The 27,447-nt window shown below is 45.5% G+C and overlaps 1 protein-coding gene across 4 annotated transcripts in view; it reads right to left on the bottom strand.

The window, feature by feature from the left end:
• Positions 1-27,447, bottom strand: part of kcnh1a (potassium voltage-gated channel, subfamily H (eag-related), member 1a) — an 82,396-nt gene that overhangs the window by 42,137 nt on the left and 12,812 nt on the right. For 2 of the 4 annotated variants that reach the window (XM_034184252.1, XM_034184253.1), the window contains exons 2-4: positions 23,141-23,167; positions 7,947-8,070; positions 2,466-2,572 (exon numbers count right to left, since the gene is read on the bottom strand). In XM_034184252.1, the coding sequence (XP_034040143.1) occupies positions 2,466-2,572; positions 7,947-8,070; positions 23,141-23,167 (258 nt within the window). The remainder of the gene's footprint in view (positions 1-2,465; positions 2,573-7,946; positions 8,071-23,140; positions 23,168-27,447) is intronic. The other 2 variants (XM_034184254.1, XM_034184255.1) reach the window with 1 other exon arrangement.

Genomic DNA, 27,447 nt, shown 5'->3' with positions numbered 1-27,447 from the left:
TTTTAAATTCTATTCTAGAATTAACAGGAAGCCAATGAAGAGAGGCCAATATGGGTGAGATATGCTCTCTCCTTCTAGTCCCCGTCAGTACTCTAGCTGCAGCATTTTGAATTAACTGAAGGCTTTTTAGGGAACTTTTAGGACAACCTGATAATAATGAATTACAATAGTCCAGCCTAGAGGAAATAAATGCAAGAATTAGTTTTTCAGCATCACTCTGAGACAAGACCTTTCTGATTTTAGAGATATTGCGTAAATGCAAAAAAGCAGTCCTACATATTTGTTTAATATGCACTTTGAATGACATATCCTGATCAAAAATGACTCCAAGATTTCTCACAGTATTACTAGAGGTCAGGGTAATGCCATCCAGAGTAAGGATCTGGTTAGACACCATGTTTCTAAGATTTGTGGGGCCAAGTACAATAACTTCAGTTTTATCTGAGTTTAAAAGCAGGAAATTAGAGGTCATCCATGTCTTTATGTCTGTAAGACAATCCTGCAGTTTAGCTAATTGGTGTGTGTCCTCTGGCTTCATGGATAGATAAAGCTGGGTATCATCTGCGTAACAATGAAAATTTAAGCAATACCATCTAATAATACTGCCTAAGGGAAGCATGTATAAAGTGAATAAAATTGGTCCTAGCACAGAACCTTGTGGAACTCCATAATTAACTTTAGTCTGTGAAGAAGATTCCCCATTTACATGAACAAATTGTAATCTATTAGACAAATATTATTCAAACCACCGCAGCGCAGTGCCTTTAATACCTATGGCATGCTCTAATCTCTGTAATAAAATTTTCACACAAGTAAGGTCTAACCTTACCAACCCCCAGAGCAAGAACATAGGTGATAGTGGTAAGGAAAAACTCCCTCTGATGATTTGAGGAAGAAACCTCAAGCAGACCAGACTCAAAGGGGTGACCTGCTGCTTGGGCCATGCCACCGACACAATTGACAAAACAATTTACAAAACAAATATAGAGGAAATTTTGCCAGTGCACAGGACAGGAGGGTTGCAAAAGCAGACACCACACCCATCTCTGGATGGAGCCACACCTCAAACAGAGAGAAAAAAAAATGGTATCAGGCAATCGGAAAGACAACAACTACAGTGTAATTTGTCAGCATTAAGCAACAAGAGAAACAGAAGAAATACTAAGGTGATCACCGGCCACTAGCCCTAAGCTTCATTAAAAGACCCAGAATTTAGATAAAGTTGAGGCTGTGGCCCACTCCCTTTCCTAATAAAATGAATTTCAAAGAGTAAAAAGCATAGTAACATACTATGCCAGTATGCTAGCCATACGAAAGAGAAAATAAGTGCGTCTCAAGTCTGGACTTGAAAATCTCTACAGAATCTGACTGTTTTATTGATGCAGGGAGATCATTCCACAGAACAGGGGCACGATAAGAGAAAGCTCTGTGACCTGCAGACTTCTTATTCACCCTAGGGACACAAAGTAGTCCTGCACCCAAAGAACGCAAAGCCCAGGCCAGTACGCAAGGTTTAATTAGGTCAGCTAAGTAGGGAGGTGCCAGTCCATTAACAATTTTACAAGTTAGTAACAGAACCTTAAAATCTGATCTTACTGGGACAGGAAGCCAGCGAAGAGATGTAATGTGGTCAAACTTTCTGCTTCCTGTCAAAAGTCTGGCAGCAGCATTTTGAACCAGTTGGAGACCCCTAATGCTGGACTGCGATAAACCAGAGAATAGAACATTGCAGTAGTCCATTAACGTGGGAATTTTAGCCCAAACAACACATTTTATCCCCAAAGGATACCTATGATGTTAAGTATCAAGTGCATACCACATGTTGATATCAACCCATGATCACAAGAAAATGATTAATGTGCAAATGTTGCACCCAACAACACTAAAACCTAATTAAACCTTTATGAGGTTTTTATGATGTAAGTATTAAGTTCACACCACATATTGTCATCAAGTCACAAAAATCAATATGCAAATTTAGCATTCATCAATGCTAAAATCTCATCAACATGTTTTTTTTTTTCATCACCAGGAGTACCTATAGTGTCAATATTAAGCATCAAACATCTATTATTTTTGGGTTATTGTCTTCCCAATAACGTCTGCACATACACGGTCACAAACAGACGCAAGCAAGAAAAAGCACCTACTTACTGTGATGTAAATACCATAACTAAAACAAAATCCAGAGTTTAAAATGCAAAAAAAAAAAAACCCAGATGTTATTGACTTTCACAATATTTCTTTTCATCTGCAGCAAACAGTGAAAGGTTACATCTGTGAGCAAAAGCAAACAAACCATATTTTTACAATGAAGATTTTTCTGCACTGACTTTTCAAACAATTACTTTCCTTTCCTCTGGACCGGGTTTGAACTCTGGGCTCCAGAAACATTTTCATGACAAGACTGCAAGTTCACATTTTTCTCCTCTTTTTTCCCCTTCACAAAAGACCGAGTTACTTACTGTTCTTCTTGTACATCAGTATTTCAAACGAATTCATCTCATAATTCTCAAATGTTAGTCGCACTTTTTCAGTCGTGTCCTTGTCTGTGAGCTCGCCGTACATGAAGCTGAAAAAAGAAAAGAAAGAAGAAATTACAGTTTGAATATTTAATACACGCTGGGACATTGGATACGCACTCTCATTCTGGAGGAATGATCGTACCTATTAGTTTTGTTTTCACTGAACATCTTTTTCTCCCGCCATACTGAACGTGCACATTAAGCCCCGTCCAGTTAGAACACTGCAGAATTATTAAAGCTGTGCAGGAGGGTTATTTAACAACCTCCAGAGAGGTTATCCTGCAGAATGAGGCTTTATTAAACAGAGAGCAGGACTGGATTCACACTCACTCAAACGCATCCCGGAAGATAAATGCTGCTGACATCTAATTGGCCAAATGCAAAGTACTTCTCAAAAACAAATTAAACCTGAAGATGGGTCAAGCAACCATGAGCACATTTAACCAGGCTGCAGAGACATTCATCTCACTTTGCTTGTTACTGCCACCCTCAGTAGCAGACTGTTCCAGCAGGATCTAAATATAACTCAGGAGTTTGTTATGAAATACAAAAGAAAGGCTAAATTTAATGAGAATACATTCTGATGCCGCAGAAGACTTTTCAGACGAGTGCTTGATGCAATATTGCTGATGAATCTCGTCTCTCTCTCGCCGGTGCCGTGAGGAAAAACGGCTTTCTTCAAAGAAAACCCCTCAAATGATCGTCATGTGTGGAAAAAAATTCCAACACTTTTGTAACTATATGTTTTAAAAAAACACTCAACAGAATTGAGGAGAAGCCGTTAAAATGGGGAACGATGTCTTTGATCAACAGCACACGAGGCTCAGATATCTGGCGACACTTCAACGCCTCGAGGAAATGTGTGTACATTTTACAACGGAGTCATCTTCAAAAACAAACATGCATTACGACTACATCACTCAGCTCGCACAAAGGCGACTGTGACTTAAAAAGAATCTGCGCATGGTCGGCCCTCCATGAAATGGTTAAAAAAAAAAAAAAACAGCAAAGAGGAAAAGAAGAGATGATATTTAAAGAATAAACAATTTCAACTAGAAAAGCACTCTGAGGGTACAGACACACACACAGACACATACACGGACATGAAACCATTTGTGCACGCTCATGTTTTTATACATTTTGTTGTTTGATGACACCAAATTTTTTTTTTTTGGGGGGGGGGGGGGGGGGCTTTTGACAAGGTACTCAGCGTCACCACAGGAGATCCAGCACAGAGTTTTATGCTGGATGCCGTTCCTGATGCAACTCCAGCTGTACATGGACAAACGTGCAGCTCCTGGTGTTCTTAAGTGGTCTCTGAGAGCTAAGTACCATATTTTCTGGACAATAAGTCACACCGGAGTACAAGTTGTACCTTTTCTCTGTGTTATTAGCCCTTTAATTTCTCATTTTTGGATTTTCGGCTGACCCCTCACCCCTTTGGCTACATGCCTGTACTCTGACAGCAGGAACAAAACATCCATCCATCTATTTTCTATACCCGCTTACACCAATTAAGGGTCACAGGGAGCTGAAGCCTATCAGCCATGACAGTAACAAAAACTTGTTTATTCATGTGGAACATATATCACATGCACCATCTGTCTAAAACACACCTGTTGTGCATTTGAAGTGAAGGAGAGTGAAATATGTTTTTAAAATGCACACAGTGACAGCAGCAGAGGGCAGCACTGATTGATGGGAGCACTGTTATTGGCACCATACCTATGAAACAGAGTGAGACTGATGTGCACTGTTGATGATCTGTGTGAATACAATAGATGTGTTGCATATTTAACACAAAAGAAAGTGCTCATGAGCTTTGAAAACATGCAGCAGCAGTAGTGACTGCCTGCTCGCACCACCAGCAACAAAGCAAGAATAAATGCATATTTATTTAGTGACTGGTTTAATTTATCCAACATTCATGAATTTAAAAAAATGCCTTGACTGAGCTCAATGCTAATTGCTTCAATCAGATCGGGACAGTCATCATTGATGGATTGAAATTCAGAATCACAAAGACACTCTTGGCACCACATTTGAAAAAAAATGCTCCATATTTCAAGATTTCATGTTCTAAAAAACCTGCAGCAAATCAAAAATGTTGAAATATATAGAAGAATTGAGTGACAGATTTCAAGGAATTTTCTCTCTGCTCACAAGAAGAAGAGACCACTCCATCTAGAAACCTAAAAATAAATCTCAAACTAATCTTCACACCTTCTGTTCAATGTTTGTGTTGGCAAGCATTACAAAGCACATGTTTGGGGACCAGAGGGCCAAAAACAGTAAAAGCTGCTTGTTGGCGGTGACAGACACCATTTTTCTCAACAGGCAAACGCTCCCATGGTTTTTAAATATCTGGCAACTGCCACTATGTGATTTTAATAATTTGTGGATATCGAGTTTTCCTTTTCAGGCAAACAAAAATACTTTATCCTGGATTTAACGGCATGTATCACAGCAGCATTCAGAGATGTGAACAGAAAAAGCAGTTTCAGTTGTTGCAACTTTGTTACATCACAGATTTTGGGAGTTAATTATCTGGATTTTGACTTTGAGTTTCATGAATTGATTGCGTAACAGTACTAGAAAATCTTATTAACGCTATTCATCATGTTGAAGTCAAGTCAAGCCCGGAAGCATGTGCTGGTGTTCCTGATCACCATGTCCACTACACCAAGGAACTGGTCTGGGTCCTGCATGACAACCACCCAGGCAGACAGGTTCATCCTCACATCTCGAAAGGAACCATCTGTGAGGTCCCTGATGGGATCATTACTGGGCATACTACAGTTTGCTTACCAGCATGGCATCATCCACTTTCAACAGAGCTCTTTGTCACCTGGAGAATCCCGGGAGCACAGTGAGCATTATGTTTTTCAATTTCTCCAGTGCTTTTAAAACCATGCAACTAGCACTCCTAGTGGACAAACTGGAGTTGGCAGGGGTGGACGTACACCTCATATCCTAGATCGTGGACCATCTCACCCATCAACATGTGAGAACCCAAAACTGAAAGTCAGGCATGGTAGCCTACATTACAGGGGTCCCTCAGGATCCGGCTGTGGTTCCGATCCTCGTCACCCTCGACACTGCAGGCGTCTCCTACAACACCCCCTCATGCCACCTCCAGTTCTCTGATGACTTCACTATTGTCAGCTTCATAACAAATGAGGATGATGGGGAGTACAGAGAACTGATACAGGACTTTGTGTATGGGTAAATGCAGGGTAATCGAGGAATGGGTGGTGGATTTCTGTAGGCACAGACACTCCTCTGCAACACATTGAATATCCAGGAAGTGGACATTGAGACATCCTATAAACAGTAAAGTAAGTGCCTTCAGCTTCTCCCTTTTTTAACTCTGATTCACCACAGCAGAGTCGAGATGGATCTGCATGTTGATTTGAAGTTTTATACCGGATGCCATTCCTGACACAACTCTGTATCACATGTAGAACGGGCAGTCACAGTCTTGACCCTGGAAACTGGACTGGACTAACCAATCTTCTAAGGCCAGAGCACGCTTTATCTGCTTTGGAGACTGAGATCATTTGAACTGCAGAGGGCGCTCCTAAAGACCTTTTTTGACTCTCTGAGGGCATTAGCCATCATCAGTTGATAAGAGGACTGTAGCCAAGCTATAATCTCTGCTTTGGAACCAATCTCACCTGCTAGAAGACACAGACTGGACTCTCCCTACTTAATGCATGTACTGTATTTATGTCCCGCTCCCAATGTACATCATATTTCTCCATTTCTCATTCTTTTCATTTGCCATGCCTAGGTTATTAGGTTATTAATAACCCAGAAGAACCAGAAGTAAATGGGAAATTAGTTGCATTTATATAGTTCTTTTCTGCCTGATGCAGGCAATGGATACATTGATCAAAAAAAAAAAAAATCAATTTTATTTATATAGCGCCAAATCACAAGAAACAGTTGCCCCAAGGCGCTTTATATTGTAAGGCAAAGCCATACAATAATTACGGAAAAACCCCAACGGTCAAAACGACCCCCTGTGAGTAAGCACTTGGCGACAGTGGGAAGGAAAAACTCCCTTTTAACAGGAAGAAACCTCCAGCAGAACCAGGCTCAGGGAGGGGCAGTCTTCTGCTGGGACTGGTTGGGGCTGAGGGAGAGAATCAGGAAGGGAGGGGAGCAGAGATCAATCACTAATGATTAAATGCAGAGTGGTGCATACAGAGCAAAAAGAGAAAGAAACACTCAGTGCATCATGGGAACCCATTCCAAACACACACACACACACACACACACACACACACACACCCCCCCCCCCAATGTGAGGGTGCTGCCATGCAAGGTGCTAAACTGCACATCGGGAGTCTTTACAATCCAACTTTTAGATCAAGACTGTTGGCTCCATGTGGGAGGAAAGCATACGAGGTCTGTGAGAAAAGTATCCGACCTTTTTATTTTATGCAAAAAATATATGGATTTGATTCATATGTTTTTACGTCAGCCAAGCTTGAACCTTCGTGTCAGAGGACATGTTGGGACATGCCTATCTCGGCTTTCAGTGGCTTACCAGTCGAGTGAGTATAAGAGAAATTGTGGAGAGCTGGGCACTCCAAAACGGAGGTGTTCTTTGTCTCGCTCCATCAGTGGCTCCGTCGTGACGCACGAAGCCTCCGCGCGGCTTTCCATGACAAAATCTCTTGTTAAAAGTGAAATCTGCCGGAAAATGGTTGATGTCCAGCTCTTGTGATAACCAGAGAAATTGCACACGATGGTCCCGGATCCATACAGCGATCCGTTTAGAAATGAAATGGTCGTTTCTGCCTGTCAATCGCGTCTCGGAGCGCGGCGTGCCATGCGCCATTGTGGGCCGTCCTTAAAGTGGTAGTAACACTCCTTAATCTCTGTGAAGCCCATACAATTTTCACCGAAAGCCAAATAAATTTTCCGAATGGTTTCCAGCTGACTGTCTCTAACAGTTTCTGAAAAAATTCTGATGGAACAAAGCCCAAATCATTCCGCCATTTCCTCGCAATGAAAAAACGACGAGAGGGGTGGACCAGTGCTCAAAGCCTGCCCACAGGCGAATGACGCAACCGACAGGTGTGAAAAAACTCACGCATGCGCACGAAGGTTCGAGCTTGGCTGACATAAAAACATATGAATCAAATCCATATATTTTTTGCATAAAATAAAAAGGTCGGATACTTTTCTCACAGACCTCGTATAGTTTAGCTTTGTTGTGTTTCTGTTTCTTGTAACAACGTTCAGATTTTACTGAAAATAAAATATATCAGGTGTCTATTTTCTAACCAACCTTAACCAAATTTTTGTTTGCTGGTGGTAAGGAAATAAGTTTGCATGTTCATAATTAACATCCTACCGCCGTATCTTGTGATGGTGAACACATTTGTGCTAAGAGATTTTCTTGCCTACCTGCAGGTGCTGCTCTTCTGCATCACCTCGGCTCTGTGGTACCCGGACAACTTGCAGAAGCCATCATTGCTATAGACTATGGGCCAGTCTACAATCTGAGCATTTCCCAGAACAAAGTTGGTATCTGTTAAAAGGCAAATAGGAAATGAAAGAAGAAGCACTTGAGGAGTTAAAGCATTTCTTAAAAGTACCAGTTTAAAAATACAGAATTGGAAAGGTTGCCAATAAGTTGGGGGAATTGAATTTCAACAAATCGAGCAATATATAAGAAAGACAGCACGCGCGCGCACACACACACGCACAATTAATGAAGCAACAGTGAAGTCATAAATAATTTTCAAGTTCTGAATCAATGGAAACTTCCCATGAGAAGCATTAAATTTAATTAAAGTTTCTACTGAGCATTTTAGGTACTGTATCGATGCTACGATAAATTGAAAGTGAGCTAAATTAAAACTACTTGCAGGCCAGTATTCGGTTGGCACAAAAGGCACACTCGCAAATTCTTTTTGGAATCTTCACATGTGAATTTTTCAGTCGTGAAATGATAAAACAATTGGGATTGCAGCATGAGTTCTGCTAGTGACAATATCTTCTTTGATCTGGTCCCGTCTGGGGTCAATGCTGCAGATCATCTTTTTCCAGTTCACTCTGTCATCTGAATCTTTCTCAGTCTCACCAACCACCTGCACGTCCTTCCTCACAACAACCGTCAACCTCCTCTTTGGCGGCCTCCTTCTCCTCTTGTCTGGTGGTTCCATCCTCAGCATCCTCCTGATACACCCTGCATCCATCTGCACTTGCCCAAAGGATATCTACCTCAGCTCTCTCACTTTGTCTCTAATGATGATGTCATAAATCTCAATCCCATTGGTACAGCTGGTTTCACTACCAGCTTGTAAGATTTCCCTTTCACTGTTGCAAGTATACTCACCGGCCACTTTATTAAGTACACCTGTTCAATTGCTTGTTCACACAAATACCGTGCATCTGGAAAGTATTCATAGCGCTTCACTTTTTCCATAGTTTGTTACAGCCTTATACCAAAATGGATGAAATTCATTTTTGTCCTCACAATTCTACCCACAAAACCCCATAATGAAAATATGAAAAAGTTTTTTTTTTTTTGGGGGGAGATTTTTGCAAAAACTAAGTAATCATATGTACATAAGTATTCACAGCCTTTTTCCCATGAGCTCAGGTGCCTCCCGTTTCCACTGATCATCCTTGAGATGTTTCTATAGCCTAACTGGAGTCTGCCTGGGTAAATTCAGTTGATTGGACATGATTTGGAAAGGCACACACCTGTCTACATATAAGGTCCCACAGCTGACAGTGCATGTCAGAGCACAAACCAAACATGAAGTCAAAAGAACTGTCTGTAGACCTCCAAGAAAGGATTGTCTCAATGCACAAATCTGGGAAAGGGTACAGAAACATTTCTGCTGCTTTGAAGGTCTCAATGAGCAATGAGTGGTCTCCATCATCCATAAATGGAAGAAGTTCAGATCCACCAGGACTCTTCCTAGAGTTGGCAGCACTCTAAACTGAGCTATCAGGGGAGAAGAGCCTTAGCCAGGGAGGTGACCAAGAACCCGATGGTTACTCTGTCAGCGCTCCAGCATTCCTCTGTGGAGAGAGGCGAACCTTCTAGAAGGATAACCATGTTTGCAGCAATTCACCAATCAGGAATGTATAGTACAGTGGCCAGACGGAAGCCACTCACATGGCAGCCCACCTGGAGTTTGCCAAAAGGCACCTGAAGGACTCTCAGACCATGAGAAAAAAATTCTTGGGTCTGAAGAGACAAAGATTGAACTCTTCCAAGTAAACTCCAGGCATCATGTTTGGAGGAAACCAGGCATCATCCCTACAGTGAAGCATGGTGGTAGCAGCATCATGCTGAAGGGATGTTTTTCAGCAGCAGGAACTGGGAGACTAGTGAGGATTGAGGGAAAGATGAATGTAGCAATGTACAAAGACACCCTGGATGAAAACCTGCTCCAGAGCGCTCTTGACCTCAGACTGGGGCGACGGTTCATCTCTCAGCAGGACAATGACCCTAAACACACAAAAGATATCAAGATATCAAAGGAGAGGCTTCAGGACAACTCTGTGAATGTCCTTGAGTGGCACAGCCAGAGCCCAGACCTGAAACCGATTGAACATCTCTGGAAAGATCTGAAAATGGCTGTGCACTGATGCTCCACATCCAACGTGATGGAGCTTGAGAGGTGCCGAAAAGAGTAATTGGCAGGGAATGGGAATCAGGCAGGGAATGGGAATCGTCAGAAAAAGGGAAGACATCCAGTGAGCAGCAGTTGTGTGGATGAAAATCCATCCATACATCCATTTTCTTCCGCTTTATCCGGAGTCGGGTCGCGGGGGCAGCAGCTCAAGCAAAGTCGCCCAGACCTCCCGATCCACACACACCTCCCCCAGCTCCTCCGGGGGAACCCCAGCTCCTCCGGGGGAACCCCAAGGCGTTCCCAAGCCAGCCGAGAGATGTAGTCCCTCCAGCGTGTCCTGGGTCTTCCCCGGAGCCTCCTTCCAATGGGACGTGCCCGGAACACCTCTCCAGCGAGGCGTCCAGGGGGCATCCAGAAAAGATGCCCGAGCCACCTCAACTGACTCCTTTCGACGTGGAGGAGCAGCAGCTCGACTCCGAGCTCCTCACCCTATCTCTAAGGGAGTGCCCAGCCACTCTGCGGAGGAAAGTCATCTCAGCCGCTTGTACTCGCAATCTCGTTCTTTCGGTCATGAGCCAAATCTCATGACCATAGGTGAGGATCGGAACGTAGATCAATCAGTAAATCGAGAGCTTTGCCCCCCTACTCAGCTCTCTCTTCACCACAACGGTCCGATACAGCGACCGCATCACTGCAGATGCTACACCGATCCGTCTATCGATCTCACGCTCCATCCATCCCTCACTCGTGAACAAGACCCCGAGATACTTAAACTCCTCCACTTGAGGCAAGGACACTCCACCGACCTGAAGAGGGCAAAGCACCTTTTTCCGGTCGAGAACCATGGCCTCGGATTTGGAGGTGCTGATTTTCATCCCGGATGCTTCACACTCGGCTGCAAACCGCCTCAGTGCACGCTTAAGGTCCTGATTTGACGAAGCCAACAGAACCACATCATTTGCAAACAGCAGAGACGAGATTCTGTGGTTCCCAAACCAGACCCCCTCTACACCCTGGCTGCGCCCAGAAATTCTGTCCATAAAAATAATGAACAGAACCGGTGACAAAGGGCAGCCCTGGCGGAGGCCAACGTGCACTGGAAACAGGTTTGACTTACTACCGGCAATGCGAACCAAGCTCCTAATGCGGTTGTACAGGGACCGGATAGCCCTTAGCAAAGGACCCCGTACTCCCGGAGCACTCCCCGCAGGGTGCCCCGAGGGACACGGTCGAACGCCTTCTCCAGATCCACAAAACACATGTGGACTGGTTGGGCGAACTCCCATGAACCTTCGAGCACCCGATGGAGCGTGTAGAGCTGGTCCAGTGTGTGACAAGGATGAAAACCACACTGTTCCTCCTGAATCCGAGGTTCGACCATTGGTCGAATTCTCCTCTCCAGTACTCTGGAATAGACCTTACCGGGGAGGCTGAGGAGTGTGATCCCCCTATAGTTGGAACACACCCTCCGGTCCCCCTTCTTAAACAGAGGGACCACCACCCCGGTCTGCTAATCCAGAGGCACTGTCCCCGATCGCCACGCGATGTTGCAGAGGCGCGTCAGCCAAGACAGTCCCACAACATCCAGAGACTTAAGGTACTCAGGACGGATTTCATCCACCCCAGGAGCCTTGCCACCGAGGAGCTTTCTAACCACCTCGGTGACTTCGGCCTGGGTAATGGATGAGTCCGCCTCTGACTCCCCTGTCTCTGCCTCCTCTTCGGAAGACGTGACGACAGGATTGAGGAGATCCTCGAAGTACTCCTTCCACCACCCGACAACATCCCCAGTCAGGGTCAACAGCTCCCCACCCGCACCGTAAACAGTGCTGGTGGAGAGCTGCTTCCGCCTCCTGAGGTGTCGGACGGTTTGCCAGAATCTCTTCGAGGCCGACTGATAGTCCTCCTCCATGGCCTCCCCGAACTCCTCCCAGACCCGGGTTTTTGCTTCTGCGACTGCACAGGCTGCGGCATGCTTGGTCTGCCGGTACCTGTCAGCTGCCTCTGGGGTCCCACCTACCAACAAAGATAATTAGGACTCCTCCTTCAGCTTGACGGCATCCCTTACTTCCGGTGTCCACCACCGGGTTCGGGGATTGCCGCCGCGACAGGCACCAGAGACCTTGTGACCACAGCTACGAGTGGCCGCATCGACAGTGGAGGTGGAGAACATGGTCCACTCGGACTCCATGTCTCCAACCTCCCCCGGGATCTGGGAGAAGCTCTCCCAGAGGTGGGAGTTGAAGACCTCGATGAATGGATGAAAATGCCTGGATTAATGGTTGACTGTGTGATGCTATCATGGACCAACATTTCTGAGGAATGTTTCCAACACTTCACTGAATCTATGCCACAAAAAAATTAAGGAGTTCTGAAGACAAAAGGGGGTCCAACCCAGTACTACCAAGGTGTACCTAATAAAGTGGCCAATAAATCACTGCTGCCACTCTCTTCCACCCAATCCACCATGACTGCCCTTTTGATACACCTTCACCACTATACTCCTTGCAGCCTCACCATTCTGCCACCCTCCACTCATTCACGCATATGTACTCTGTCTTGCTCATGACTTTCATTCCCCTTTTCTCTAATGTGTACCTTCACCTCTCCAGTTTCATCTCAACCAACCAACCCTACCATCAGTACAGATCACATTGTCATCTAAAAACATAACAGGCTATGAAGACTCATAGCTGATCCTGTCCATCACCATTCCAAACAATATCCCAGACCCAATCCTTGATGCAACTATGTCTTCACCTCAGCCTATTCATTCAATGCTCATCTCACTGCTGCCATACTAACCTCAAACATATCCCACACCACTATCACATACTTCACTACTACTCCTCACTTCCACATATAATAATACTATAACTCTTCTCTTGGCACCCTGTCATAATGTTTTTATTAATCCACAAGAGCTGTCATTTCTGTTGGGAAAGTGTCGGTACACGGACCCACAACAGGGGGCGCAAAGGAACGGACAATGGAGTAGGTCAAATAACAACACTTTACTGTTGTGAATGTGCACAACAAATACAACAGATTACAACAATAGATCAGAATCAATTCACAAAGGTGTCGTGTGGGCAGGCTCGAAGATAGGAGACACCTGTCCAAAGCAGAACCAGAACCACACGATTTCCTCCGCCACCAGACCCCGGGAATACTGGAGCCGCCAAGTCCCGAACTCCCAGGTGGCCACTGCCTCCGCGTGTCGGACCTGGTACTGCTGGCGAGGAACAAAAACACAATTACAGGTGGGCGCGTTTGCACCCAGTAATCCGCACGGCAGGAAAGCTACCTCCACCTCTCGTTGGAAAAAAGGTCTGTTATCACTCACAAAAATCACAAAAGGTTACTGTCAAGCAGTCAGCTGAGAATATTACCTTCCAGGTAGAACGATATCTCGGCAAAGAGGTGGAGACGTCGTCCTGCTGATGTACCCCTGCTGATTGGTAACAGCTGTTGCAGGTGATGCGTGACAGCTGTCACCCTAGCTGCTCCTGTGAGGCGGCTGCGCCCTCTGGTGCCTGGAGCCCGCACTCCAGGCAGGGCGCCATCTGGTGGTGGGCCAGCAGTACCTCCTCTTCTGGCGGCCCACACAACAGGACCCCCCCTCAATGGGCACCTCCTGGCGCCCGACCAGGCTTGTCCGGGTGGCGGCGGTAGAAGTCGGCCAGGAGGGCCGGGTCCAGGATGAAGCTCCTCTTCACCCAGGAGCGTTCTTCGGGGCCGTACCCCTCCCAGTCCACCAAATACTGGAAGCCCCGGCCAATCCTACGGACATCCAAAAGCCGGCGTACAGTCCAAGCCGGCTCGCCATCGATGATCCGGGCAGGAGGCGGCGCCGGACCCGGAGTACAGAGGGGTGAGGAGTGATGAGGTTTAATCCGGGACACATGAAACACAGGATGGATCCACAGTGAGGCCGGCAGCTGAAGCCTCACTGCGGCTGGACTGATGACCTTCAGGATCTTGAATGGGCCGATGTAACGGTCCTGTAACTTGGGGGAGTCCACTTGGAGGGGGATGTCCTTTGTGGATAACCACACCTCCTGCCCAGGCCGATACGCAGGGGCCGGGGTCCGCCGACGGTCTGCATGGGCTTTTGCCCTCGTCCGGGCCTTTAGCAAAGCAGAACGGGCGGCACGCCACACCCGACGGCACTTCCGCAGGTGGGCCTGGACCGAGGGCACACCGACCTCTCCCTCAACCACCGGAAACAACGGGGGCTGATACCCCAGACATACCTCAAAAGGGAGAGGCCGGTGGCTGAAGACACCTGGCTGTTATGGGCATACTCGATCCAGGCCAAATGGGTACTCCAGGCCACCGGGTGTGCGGCAGTCACGCAGCGCAAGGCCTGCTCCACCTCCTGGTTTACCCGTTCTGCTTGCCCGTTGGTCTGAGGGTGGTACCCGGACGAGAGACTCACCGTGGCCCCCAGTTCCCGGCAGAAGCTCCTCCAGACTTGCGAGGAGAACTGGGGACCGCGATCGGAGACGATGTCTGTTGGAATCCCATGCAGCCGGACGACGTGGTGGACCAGGAGGTCCGCTGTCTCCTGGGCTGTTGGGAGCTTCGGGAGGGCCACCAAGTGGCCGCCTTGGAGAATCGGTCCACTATCGTGAGGATGGTGGTGTTACCCTGGGACGGCGGGAGGCCCGTGACAAAATCCAGGCCGATGTGGGACCAGGGGCGATGAGGCACGGGCAGCGGCTGGAGTAAACCTGATGCCCGGCGATGGTCAGCCTTGCCCCTGGCGCAGGTGGTGCAGGCCTGGATATAATCCCGGACGTCGGCCCTAGGGACGCCCACCAGAAGCGCTGCCGGACAACTGCCACGGTTCTTCGCACCCCTGGATGACAGGAGAGCTTGGAGCCGTGACAGAAGTCCAGGACTGCAGCCCTAGCTTCTGGTGGGACGTATAGTTTGTTCTTCGGCCCAGTTCCGGGGTCCGGGCTTCGTGCCAGGGCCTCCCGGACGGTTCTCTCTACGTCCCAGGTGAGGGTGGCCACGATAGTGGACTCCGGGATGATGGGTTCCGGTGGATCCGACAACTCCGCTTTGACTTCATCTTCATGTACCCGGGACAAGGCATCCGATCTCTGGTTCTTGGTCCCGGGACGGTAGGTGATCCGGAAGTCAAAACGGCCAAAGAACAGTGACCAGCGGGCTTGCCTGGGGTTCAGCCGCTTGGCGGTCCTGATATACTCCAGGCTCCGGTGGTCAGTGAAAACCGTGAATGGCACGGACGTTCCCTCCAACAGATGTCTCCACTCTTCAAGAGCCTCTTTCACCGCAAGGAGTTCTCGATTGCCGACGTCATAGTTCCGTTCGGCCGGGGTCAACCTGCGGGAAAAATAGGCACACGGGTGAAGGACCTTATCGGTCTTCCCTCTCTGGGAAAGCACGGCTCCTATCCCTGAGTCCGAGGCGTCCACTTCAACCACTAACTGGCGACTAGGATCGGGCTGCACCAGAACGGGTGCAGACGAGAAGCGCCGTTTCAACTCCTTGAACGCGGCATCGCAACGATCCGACCAGGTGAAGGGGACTTTTGGTGAGGTCAGGGCTGTCAGGGGGGCTAACTACCGGACTGTAGCCCTTAATGAACCTCCTGTAGAAATTTGCAAAGCCGAGGAACTGTTGCAGCTTCCTACGGCTAGTGGGTTGGGGCCAGTCTCTCACCGCCGCAACCTTGGCCGGATCAGGAGCGACGGAGTTGGGGGAGATGATAAACCCCAGGAAGGACAAAGATGTGCGGTGAAACTCACACTTCTCGCCCTTCACAAACAGCCGGTTCTCCAACAACCGCTGCAGGACCTGACGTACATGCCGGACATGAGTCTCAGCATCCGGAGAAAAGATGAGTATATCGTCTAGATATACGAAGACGAATCGGTGCAGGAAATCCCGCAAGACATCATTAACCAATGCTTGGAACGTCGCGGGGGCGTTTGTGAGGCCGAACGGCATGACCAGGTACTCAAAGTGACCTAATGGGGTGTTGAATGCCGTCTTCCATTCGTCTCCCTTCCGGATCCGAACCAGGTGATACACATTTCTAAGATCCAGCTTAGTAAAGATTTTGGCTCCATGCAGGGGGGTGAACACAGAATCTAATAATGGCAACGGGTATCGGTTGCGAACCGTAATCTCATTCAGCCCCCTGTAATCAATACATGGACGAAGTCCGCCATCTTTCTTGCCCACAAAAAAGAAACCTGCCCCCATCGGGGAGGTGGAGTTCCGGATCAGCCCGGCAGCTAATGAGTCCCGGATGTAGGTCTCCATTGATTCGCGCTCAGGTCGTGAGAGGTTGTACAGCCTGCTGGACGGGAACTCAGCACCTGGAACCAAATCAATGGCACAATCGTACGAACGGTGCGGGGGAAGGGTGAGTGCCAGATCCTTGCTGAAGACATCAGCAAGATCGTGGTACTCAACCGGCACTGCCGTCAGATTGGGAGGGACTTTGACCTCCTCCTTAGCCTGGGAACCGGGAGGAACCGAGGATCCTAAACACACCCGATGGCAGGTTTCGCTCCACTGAACCACCACCCCAGACGGCCAATCGATCCGGGATTGTGCTTTAACATCCATGGGATGCCCAAAATCACGTGGGAGGTAGAAGAAGTTACAAAAAACTCAATCTCCTCGCGGTGGTTTCCAGACACCACCAGAGTTACTGGTTGTGTCTTGTGTGTGAGTAAAGGGAGGAGGGTGCCATCTAGTGCCCGCACCTGCAATGGCGAAGGAAGCGCCACCAGAGGGAGCCCTACCTCCTTTGCCCATCTGCTGTCTAGCAGATTCCCTTCTGACCCCGTGTCCACCAGTGCTCGGGCTTGAAGGGTTAAATCCCCGCTCAGGATTGTGACTGGGAGTCGTGTGGCAATTTGTGTGTGTCTCACTTGAATGTCTTGACCCCCCCCTTAGCCCAGTCTCTAAGGGTGAGTGTTGACGTTTTGGCCGTTTGGGGCAGTCTCTCTGTGTGTGCTCTGTTGAGCTGCAGAGAAAACACTCTCCACGGATCAGCCTCCCCATTTTGGCCCTGTGCGTTTCCCTAACAACGTCACCAGGGGGAGCTGTTGCCCCACAAAGCGCTGCGGCTGTGGAGCGTGGGGAGGGCGGCCCCTTTTCGAACCCGGAAGGGAGAGGGGCGGCGCGTATCCGGTCACGTCCTTCGCCTCGCTCCCGACGGCGTTCCTCTAACCAATTGTCTAATCGTATAACGAGATCAATAAGCCCGTCTAAATCCCGCGGTTCGTCCTTGGCCACCAGGAGCTCCTTCAGGACCAACGACAGTCCGTTTACGAAGGCGGCACGGAGGGCAGTGTTATTCCAGCCGGACCTCGCAGCCGCGATGCGGAAGTCGACTGCATAAACAGCTGCGCTCCGGCGCCCCTGTCTCATTGACGCAGCACGGCTGAAGCGGTCTCTCCTCTATTTGGGTGATCGAACACTGTTCTGAACTCCCTCACAAACCCATCATATATCAGAAGGAGCCGTGAATTTTGCTCCCAAAGCGCTGTAGCCCAAGCGCGTGCCTTGCCGCGAAGCAGATTAATGACATAAGCTATCTTACTAGCATCAGTCGCGTACATGACGGGACGTTGTGCGAAGACGAGCGAACACTGCATAAGAAAGTCCGCGCACGTCTCCACACAACCTCCGTACGGCTCTGGAGGGCTTATGTATGCTTCCGGGGAAGGTGGGAGGGGTCGTTGAACGACCTGTGGAACGTCACTGTTACGCACAGGGTCGACAGGAGGGAGAGCCGCAGCAGCGCCCTTAGGGCGCGCTTCCACCTGCGCGGCGAGAGCCTCCACCCTGCGGTTAAGGAGGACGTTCTGCTCGGTCATTAAATCCAACAGAGCCGTGAAAGCGGTGAGGATCCGCTGCAACTCACCGATCATTCCTCCTGCGGACGCCTGTGCGCCCTGTTCTTCCATTGGCCGTTCAACAGCCGGTTGATGCCCCTCGGGATCCATGACGCTGGCCGAGATATCCTGTTGGGAAAGTGTCGGTACACGGACCCACAACAGGGGGCGCAAAGGAACGGACAATGGAGTAGGTCAAATAACAACACTTTACTGTTGTGAATGTGCACAACAAATACAACAGATTACAACAATAGATCAGAATCAATTCACAAGGGTGTCGTGTGGGCAGGCTCGAAGATAGGAGACACCTGTCCAAAGCAGAACCGGAACCACACGATTTCCTCCGCCACCAGACCCCGGGAATACTGGAGCCGCCAAGTCCCGAACTCCCAGGTGGCCACTGCCTCCGCGTGTCGGACCTGGTACTGCTGGCGAGGAACAAAAACACAATTAAAGGTGGGCGCGTTTGCACCCAGTAATCCGCACGGCAGGAAAGCTACCTCCACCTCTTGTTGGAAAAAAGGTCTGTTATCACTCACAAAAATCACAAAAGGTTACTGTCAAGCAGTCAGCTGAGAATATTACCTTCCAGGTAGAACGATATCTCGGCAAAGAGGTGGAGACGTCGTCCTGCTGATGTACCCCTGCTGATTGGTAACAGCTGTTGCAGGTGATGCGTGACAGCTGTCACCCTAGCTGCTCCTGTGAGGCGGCTGCGCCCTCTGGTGCCTGGAGCCCGCACTCCAGGCAGGGCGCCCTCTGGTGGTGGGCCAGCAGTACCTCCTCATCTGGCAGCCCACACAACAATTTCTCCACCAACCTTTGATCCCTCTGTCTCTGTCCCTTGCCCAGCGGGCTTCAACAGATTTGAACCTGTAACTCTGTCGCTGTTAGAGGATGTGGCCATATAAAACCATCAGATTTGCCTCGTGATGTGGTCCCTCCTTGCTTCTTTAAAGAAGTTTTTTTTCTACCTTAGGGCAGTCAGTTCTGACTATTATAAATAGCAGCCTGTCCTCTAGTGTTGTCCCCATAAGCTTCAAACAGGCAGTAGTACAACCTTTGCTGGAGAGGCCTTGCCTTGAGAGCACTGTTTTAGCGAATTTCAGGCCCATCTCTAAGTTGCCATTTGTCTCAAATTCTGGAGAAAATCATCTACGTACAACTAAAAACTTTCCTCGATGAACACATTATGGAGGTTTTTCAGTCTTGTTTTAAAACGTTGCATAGCAGAGAAACTGCCCTTTTAAAAAATGTTTAATGACATTTTAACTATGTTGTTCTTATCCTGCTCAACTTAACCACTGCCTTTGATACTATAGACAGTGTCTTGTTACATCATCTGCAGCAACTAGTGGGCATTGGTGGTACAACCCTGGACTGGTTTAGGGCCTACTTAGCAGACAGGACTATGTGCGTTGGCCTTGGGGTTTGTGAATCCTCCTCCACTCTTATACGAGGTCCCACAGGGTTCAATTTTAGAACCCCTACTTTTCTCCCTGTAAATGCTTCCCCTAGGGTCTAGCCTCAGAAAACATGGTGTCGCTTTTCATTGCTATGCTGATGACAGCCAGATGTATGTCCCCCCTGAGGAAAACAAGTGATGCCTTTTCTCTCAGACCCCTGCTGTCACATCTTGAAGATGTTAAAGCCTAGATGGCCCCAAACTTCAATGACAAGAAAACAGCAATCCATGCCTTCATGACCTCACGGCTGGATTACTGTAATGCACTTTATTTTGGAGTTAGTCAGTCCTCCCTTGCACATCTCCAGTTAGTTCAGAACACTGCCGGCGGTCTACTAACTGGAGTACGAAAGAGGGAGCAAATTACACCTATCCTAGCCTCCATCCACTGTGCCTGTGCATTTTTGGGTTCATTTTAAGATTCTTTTATTTGTTTTAAAACTTTAAATGGGCTCACCCCACGCCATCTTTCTGAGCTTCTTCACCCGTATGCCCCTGCACGACGCCTCTGGTCAGCTGATGAGCTGCTCCTTGAGGAACTGAGGTCCAAGCGAACGCTCAGAGGGGACTGCTCTGTTGCTGCTCCTAAAACCTGGAATGATCTACCTGTGCACATTAGGCAGGCCTCCTCAGTGTTGGTTTTTAAAACCAACCTTAAAACCCACTTTTATTCACTGGCTTTTAACCCAACATGAGACTTTGCTCTGTTTTGGTTGCTTTTACTTGTTCTCTACTGTTTTTATTGTCGGGTTATTTTGCTATTTCTTATGAACCCCCATGAACAGCACTTTGTTTCAGTTGTGGCTGTTCTAAAGCACTTTACAAATAAAGTTGAAGTTAATCCCCAAACATACAATGCAACAACTTCTGGTCTTCTCTATACTTTTCCATCAGCATCCTCTATGGAAACATCCATCACTCTCTTACTCAGCATGAAACCATACTGCTGCTCACAGATCACCTCTCCTTTCAGAATGGCTTCCACTTCTCAATTTTGTGCTGTGGCTGACCAGCTTTATGTCTTTGTAATTACTACTGCTCTATACATCATCCTTACTGTTAGATATCAGTGCCAGCACACTTCAACACCCCTTCACAAGTGTTTTTTATTAAAGACTGTTGAAAAACTCCACTGCCATCTCTCCTAAACATCTCCAGGCCTTGACTGGAAGGTCACCGAGACCAACAGTTCTTCCCACTCTTCATCCTCTTTACAGCTGTCCTAGATTTATCCATATTAATCCCTCGCACTTCATGAGTCACTCTCTCCACATCATTCAACTTTATCTGTTTCCCATTTTCTTTGTTCATCAGCTCCTCACAGTATACCCTCCATCTCAAGACAGTCTCCTCTCATCAATAAATGATCCCCTAACCTGCTGCACATTCTTTCCAGTTCAGTCCCCTAGTAAAGCATGTGATAGTCTGGTTCAAAAGTATTTGGACAGTGTTACAACATTTGCCTTTGTATACCACCACCACAGCGGAGGCAAAATAAAACAATCAAGATTTACTGGTCATGTCCTTTGTTGACTTTAATTCCAGGGGCTAACAAAAATATCACATTTTCCATTTTATGGCCATTTGTATAGTCGCTGCATTTTCAGAGCCCATAAGTGGACAAATTAAATATAAAGAATGCTTTGATGCAAATCACCACTTTGACAGACATTTTTCTTTAGACAAGTCAGGGAATTGATGCATGACTATGTTCAAGTCACTGAATATGTCTTGGGCTTCATATACATCAGTCATTGTGACATACAGACAGTATAGTACTTGGACAGTTCTCAAAAACTGCAAACTGTGACTGTTGACGAAGGATGTTAGTGATTGAAGCTACCAGGACACCCAAAGATTCTGAAGAGATTATAGGCTTCTGTGCCTGTTATTGGAGAAAACATGCATAGTGCAACTTTTGACAACTGCATCATCGTTCACAGCTTCACTGTGGAGTGGCTCAGAGCAGGACATGATTACAACAGAGAGTGAGTCAGCTTGAGTTAACTGCAGCTGAAATATTATTTTAAAAAGCCTTGTCAATACCACACCACCAAAAATCTGTACAACTGATAACTGACAGTTATCTTCAATCATTCTTCAAAAATTAATAGATCTGACAAAACTGATGAACGATTTGCTGCTGTTGATTCTAACTCTGTATCTGTGCTCATGTTACTGGATCTTACTTCAGATTTTGACACAATGGCTCAGAGAATTTTGTTGAATAGATGAGGATTTGACATTTCTGGTAAGGTGCTTTGGTGACTAAGGTCACATTTATTGGGTTGGTCATCAATATATCAGTATTGACCTCATCTTTTAACATGCGGTTTCCACTGCTTTCATTTAATTCAATGCTGTGAAGCACTATCTTCCTAAAACCCCTATAGTGATAGTGAATAAGCACATAAGTAAGTTATCATTCAATAATAACAACAACAAGTAAGTTCTCATTCAGTATTAACAACAACAATAAAGGCTAAATGCAAAAAAGTGTAATTGTATTTTTACTGGAATGAGGAAAAAAATAAGGGACAAACATTCATGTTAGTGCATTCCAAAAATCTGCAAATGTCAACGCAAATCACTACACACAGAGCATGACAATATGATGAAACATGGAAATCGAACATGGAGGCGGAGTGTATATAGAACAGTGTTTACATATGTATGAACACAAAAAGGTGACATCACAACCAACGTTTCACAGCACAAGAAAATGCACTAAAATGAAGAGTGGTCTTCCATTGCTGATTTGTGGCCCCAATTTCCATACAGATTCCAAAATCGGGCCCAGTTTATTAAAATTGCAGACAAAATCCAAATTAACCCGTTACATGACCGCTTACAAATGAGTGGAAATAATGATTGCAACGTATTGCTGGTTATTGCCAAATACACCCAATTATGGGCAAATCCCTCTACACAAGTGGTTGTGCACATGCACTGACGCATGGCATGCACAACATTCCTTCATTATTCCTACAAGGCTCAAACACTGCATCTCTAAACTGTCTTCTGCTGAGGAGCACAACATGATCTTGATGGGATTCATATTGCAAAGAGGAGAATCAGGGGAGGCTTCTGATGATTCATGAATATTGTACCCGGATGTCCACAGTCCCCTACTTTTGCAAAACATTGCCCTGCTCTGCACAAATTCCATCCGACTGTTCACGGTTGTGAATCACGATATATTCCGACATCACAAATTTTTTAAACATGTTCAAAAATTTTCTGATTGCCCACAATATTCTACCACCGCTTATATCCAAAGTCAGGCCAAGATTGGGTATGTGATTATTATTATTTTTTTTTTTGCACCAAAAACAGGTATCACAAATCAGTAATGGGAGACCACCATAAAAGCATAAACACTGACACACAAGAAGTTCCATGCCAACGTGTTATTTTACAGTAATCAGATGTACATTAATCATCTTGCTAAAGAAGCAGAATTCTACAACTCTGATTATGTTAAATTTACCAATTCCTGGCAACACATTTTAAATGTCTTAGCAGGCCTACAGAGCATGTGCTTTGTAAATTAACAGCATTTGGTATAGAACATGTAGTGATAGAGTACAAAGAGAGGCATCTTAGAAGAAAAACATAAGCGGCAAGCCAAACTGGACTTTATAGTACCTGTCTGTCTATGTGACAGTGTCCAAACTGAAAGTTTTGAAAAGAAAAAAAGGTTAAATTACAATGAGAAATATTCTTTCAAATATCCTTTAAATTAAACATGAACCGGGTCGACTAAGAAGATGCCACATACAGTGAAGTCAGCAATTATCGATGTTTCAAAAACCTAAACATAATAAATATGTATCCTGCAGGTAATACCACAATATAAACTTTGTGAGAAGACCAGTTTTGAATCTTGAAATCCAGTTCATGTGTCAAGAACACAGGAGTTTTGTGTTTGAATCTCCTGGATTTTTGCACTTCCTCTGACAGGCAACTTTAATTTGCTTATCCCAGTGTGTCACATCACAAAAACATGAGCTTATGCTGTAATGACTTCATTTATGATGTCGTAATGGCACATACTGAATTACCTCACAGTCTTCAATAATAGGCATTTTCAGCGGGACTCTGAGAAAGCAAAAATAGTCTTATATACGACAATATACAATGTGTTCTCAGGGGTTCTACCCAACCTTTCAAACTTGGGGGCTTGAGTTTGTAAAGTATTATGGTTCAAGTATGTAATTGTATCAGACTGTTCCTATGTGCCAGGATATACAGTGGGGTAAAAAAGTATTTAGTCTTCCCTGATTGTGCAAGTTCTCCTACTTAGAAAGATGAGAGGTCTGTAATTTTCAACATAGCTACACTTCCATTATGAGAGACAAAATGAGAAAAAGAAAATCCAGGAAATCACATTGTAGGATTTTTAAATAATTTATTTGTAAATTATGATGGAAAATAAGTATTTTGTCACCCACAAACAAGCAAGATTTCTGGCTCTCACAGGCCTGTAACTTCTTTAAGAAGCTCTTCTGTCCTCCACCTGTTACCTGTATTAATGGCACCTGTTTAAACTCGTTATCTGTATAAAAGAACTATCCACAGCCTCAAACAGTCAGACTCCAAACTCAACCATGGCCAAAACCAAAGAGCTGTCGAAGGACACCAGGAAGAAAATTGTAGATGTGCATCCGGCTGGGAAGAGTGAGTCTATAATAGTCAAGCAGGTTGGTGTGAATAAATCAACGGTGGGAGCAATTGTAAGAAAATGTAAGACATACAAGACCATTGATAATCTACCCCAATCTGGTGGTCCGCACAAGATCTCATCCCGTGGGGTCAAATTGATCACAAGAACGGTGAGCAAAAATCCCAGAACTACACGGAGGGATCTGATGAATGACCTGCAGAGAGCTGGGAACAAAGTAACAAAGGCTACACACTACGCAGAGAGGGACTTAAATCCTGCAGTGTCAGGTGTGTCCCCCTGCTTAAGCCAGTACATGTCCAGGCCCGTCTGAAGTTTGCCAGAGAGCATATGGATGATCCAGAAGAGGATTGGGAGAATATCATGTGGTCAGATGAAACCAAAATAGAACTTTTTAGTAAAAACTCAACTAGTCATGCTTGGAGGAAGAAGAATGCTGAGTTGCATTCCAAGAACACCATACCTACTGTGAAGCATGGGGGTGGAAACATCATGCCTTGGGGCTGCTTTTCTGCAAAGGGGACAGGACGACTGATAGGAGTTAAGGGAAGAATGAACGTGGCCATATATCATGAGATTTTAAGCCAAAACCTCCTTCCATCAGTGAGAGCATTGAAGATGCAACGTGGCTGGGTCTTCCAGCATGACAATGATCCCAAACACACCGCTCAGGCAACGAAGGAGTGGCTCCATGAAAAGCATTTCAAGGTCCTGGAGTGGCCAAGCCAGTCTCCAGACCTCAACCCCATAGAAAATTTGTTGAAAGTCCATGTTGCCCAGCAACAGCCCCAAAACATCACTGCTCTAGAGGAGATCTGCATGGAGGAATGGGCCAAAATACCAGCTACAGTGTGTGCAAACCTGGTGAAGACATTTGACCTCTGTCATTGCCAACAAAGATTATGTTACCAAGTACCGAGTTGAACTTTTGTTATTGACCAGATACTTATTTTCCACCATAATTTACCAATAAATTCTTTAAAAATCCTACAATGTGATTTCCTGGATTTTTCTTTTTTTTTTTCCTCATTTTGTCTCTCACAGTTGAAGTGTACCTATGTTGCAAATTACAGACCTCTCTCATCTTTCTAAGTAGGAGAACTTGCACAATCAGGGACTGACTAAATACTTTTTTAACCCACTGTATTTTACATTTATGTTTTTGTGGATTTTCAGTTGCTGGTGAAGTCACATTTCAGAATGATGCTCCAGAACAAAATCCTGGAATTCAAATTCTTCGTATCGGAGTATGAGCGAGTTGAAATTGAATTCATCCTCTCTCTCTTTTGCACCAAACTCATGATTTCCATCACTGGCTGACTCAAAAATGATTTATTGCAGCCATTTCCATTGTGCCATGATGTAATAACTGGAAAAGATACAGATGACTTTTAGGTGAAGCTGAGTATGGTTAAACGATTGTTCCAATCAATTATCAGCTTTATATTTGTTTTTTTTCTGACCATGACAAAATAAATAAATAAATAAATCCCTGAATATTTCTGAACTGTGGATGGGAGATGTGGAGATGTTCAAGCAAATACTGACTTTGGAAGTGAAAATATGTATGTAATTTGTTATAATTTTGTTTCATATATCATGGTAGAGATCTGCTTTCACTTCTAGAGCATGTTTTCTAAAATTCTTTCACAAAGCACAATTTTTTTCCAATTTTCTGTCAAAACAATAAAAACCATATAAAAGTCTAAAGGAGAGAAAATTTTGTAAATTTTCTGAATAATAATATTTACTCCAACATCAAGCAACATACATACATCTGGTCACCAGACTACTTCCAGTATATTGTGTCTCCAATTATTTATTTGTAAAACTTTGAAAACTTTTTATCTCCACTCATGAGGAAAAAAAGCCTTCAGTCCTTTACACTCAGCTTTCCTCACCATCTAGCCACTAACTCTTATCCTGCGGTTTCCTGCTGAGCAGGCAGTGCACGGTGGGCTCATATGGAGAAAACAGCTGCCTGCTGCAGCAGCAACTGAGCAGACGAAAGTTAAGTGTTGAACCATAAAACCACCACAGCAGCCTGTCAGCTAAAATGTTCTGTACTACTGCAACTAGAATTACTGGTGTTCCTCACACGTGAGCATGTTCAGATTCTGATTTGATTGCTGAATGAATGCGTGCACATGTGGTCCTTTACAGCAGAGTTACAACTGCTCACTTGTCAGATAAACTATATATATATATATATATATATATATATATATATATATATATATATATATATATATATATAAAATGTATTTATTAGCTTACTTATTAGAGATGTTGTGAGCTAATCGGTATCAATACTACAGAGCCACGGTGCATGTTTTAAAAGCAATTTAACACTCTAACTACATAAGCCAATTTTATGCCCGCACATCATCAACCGTGCACATCAGTCTCCCTCTGTTGATCACGGAATGATTAACAGGTAGCACTCAGAGCTGCCAAAGTGAGAGTCTCAAAAACACATTTAACAGTGCTTCAGATACACGCCAACTGTTTCTGATGGATGGTGACTGTGGTATGACCTTCTACCCAGCCAATCAGGAAATCAGTTCCACAAAAAAAAAAAATCTCATCCTCACTGTATCCCTTTCACTCCTGTTTACAGAGGCAGTACAGGCACGGTGCCAGACAGGTGAGTGGAAAGCAACCCCCACGCACCGCCATTACGATAAAGGACCACTTCTAAAGACATTTTAAAAACTTTTTTTTTTTTTTACATTTAACAACAAACTACTAATATTAATATAATTTTAACAACAAAAACATCATTCAGTCATTATTATTCTGAGTGTCCAAATTTTACTACTACAATTCTGCATTAAGTGGAATTGATGAGACATTATAAAAATAAAGGTTTACTTCATTTTAGAAAATAAAGTCATGTAAACATTAAGAAGCAGCTTGGGTTGAACACCCCCCCAAATGCATTACAGAGCTGTTAAAGTTAACATCTTCAGTGGGTTGACATTAATGTGACATGACATGTGACATGACAGCCTCAACGCTGCATTTAATCTATTGTTAGACTCGATTGGCTTTGCTCAAAATGTAAATGAGTCCACCTACCACTTTAATCATACCTTAGATCTTGTTCTGACTTATGGTATGGAAATTGAAGACTTAACAGTATTCCCTGAAAACCCCCTTCTGTCTGATCATTTCTTAATAACATTTACATTTACTCTGATGGACTACCCAGCAGTAGGGAATAAGTTTCATTACAGTAGAAGTCTTTCAGAAAGCGCTGTAACTAGGT

This window comes from Thalassophryne amazonica, chromosome 13 (genome assembly GCF_902500255.1).
Source record: "Thalassophryne amazonica chromosome 13, fThaAma1.1, whole genome shotgun sequence".
Taxonomy (NCBI): domain Eukaryota; kingdom Metazoa; phylum Chordata; class Actinopteri; order Batrachoidiformes; family Batrachoididae; genus Thalassophryne; species Thalassophryne amazonica.
Note: the sequence above shows the minus strand (reverse complement) of the source record. Positions and strands in the feature narration are given on the sequence as shown.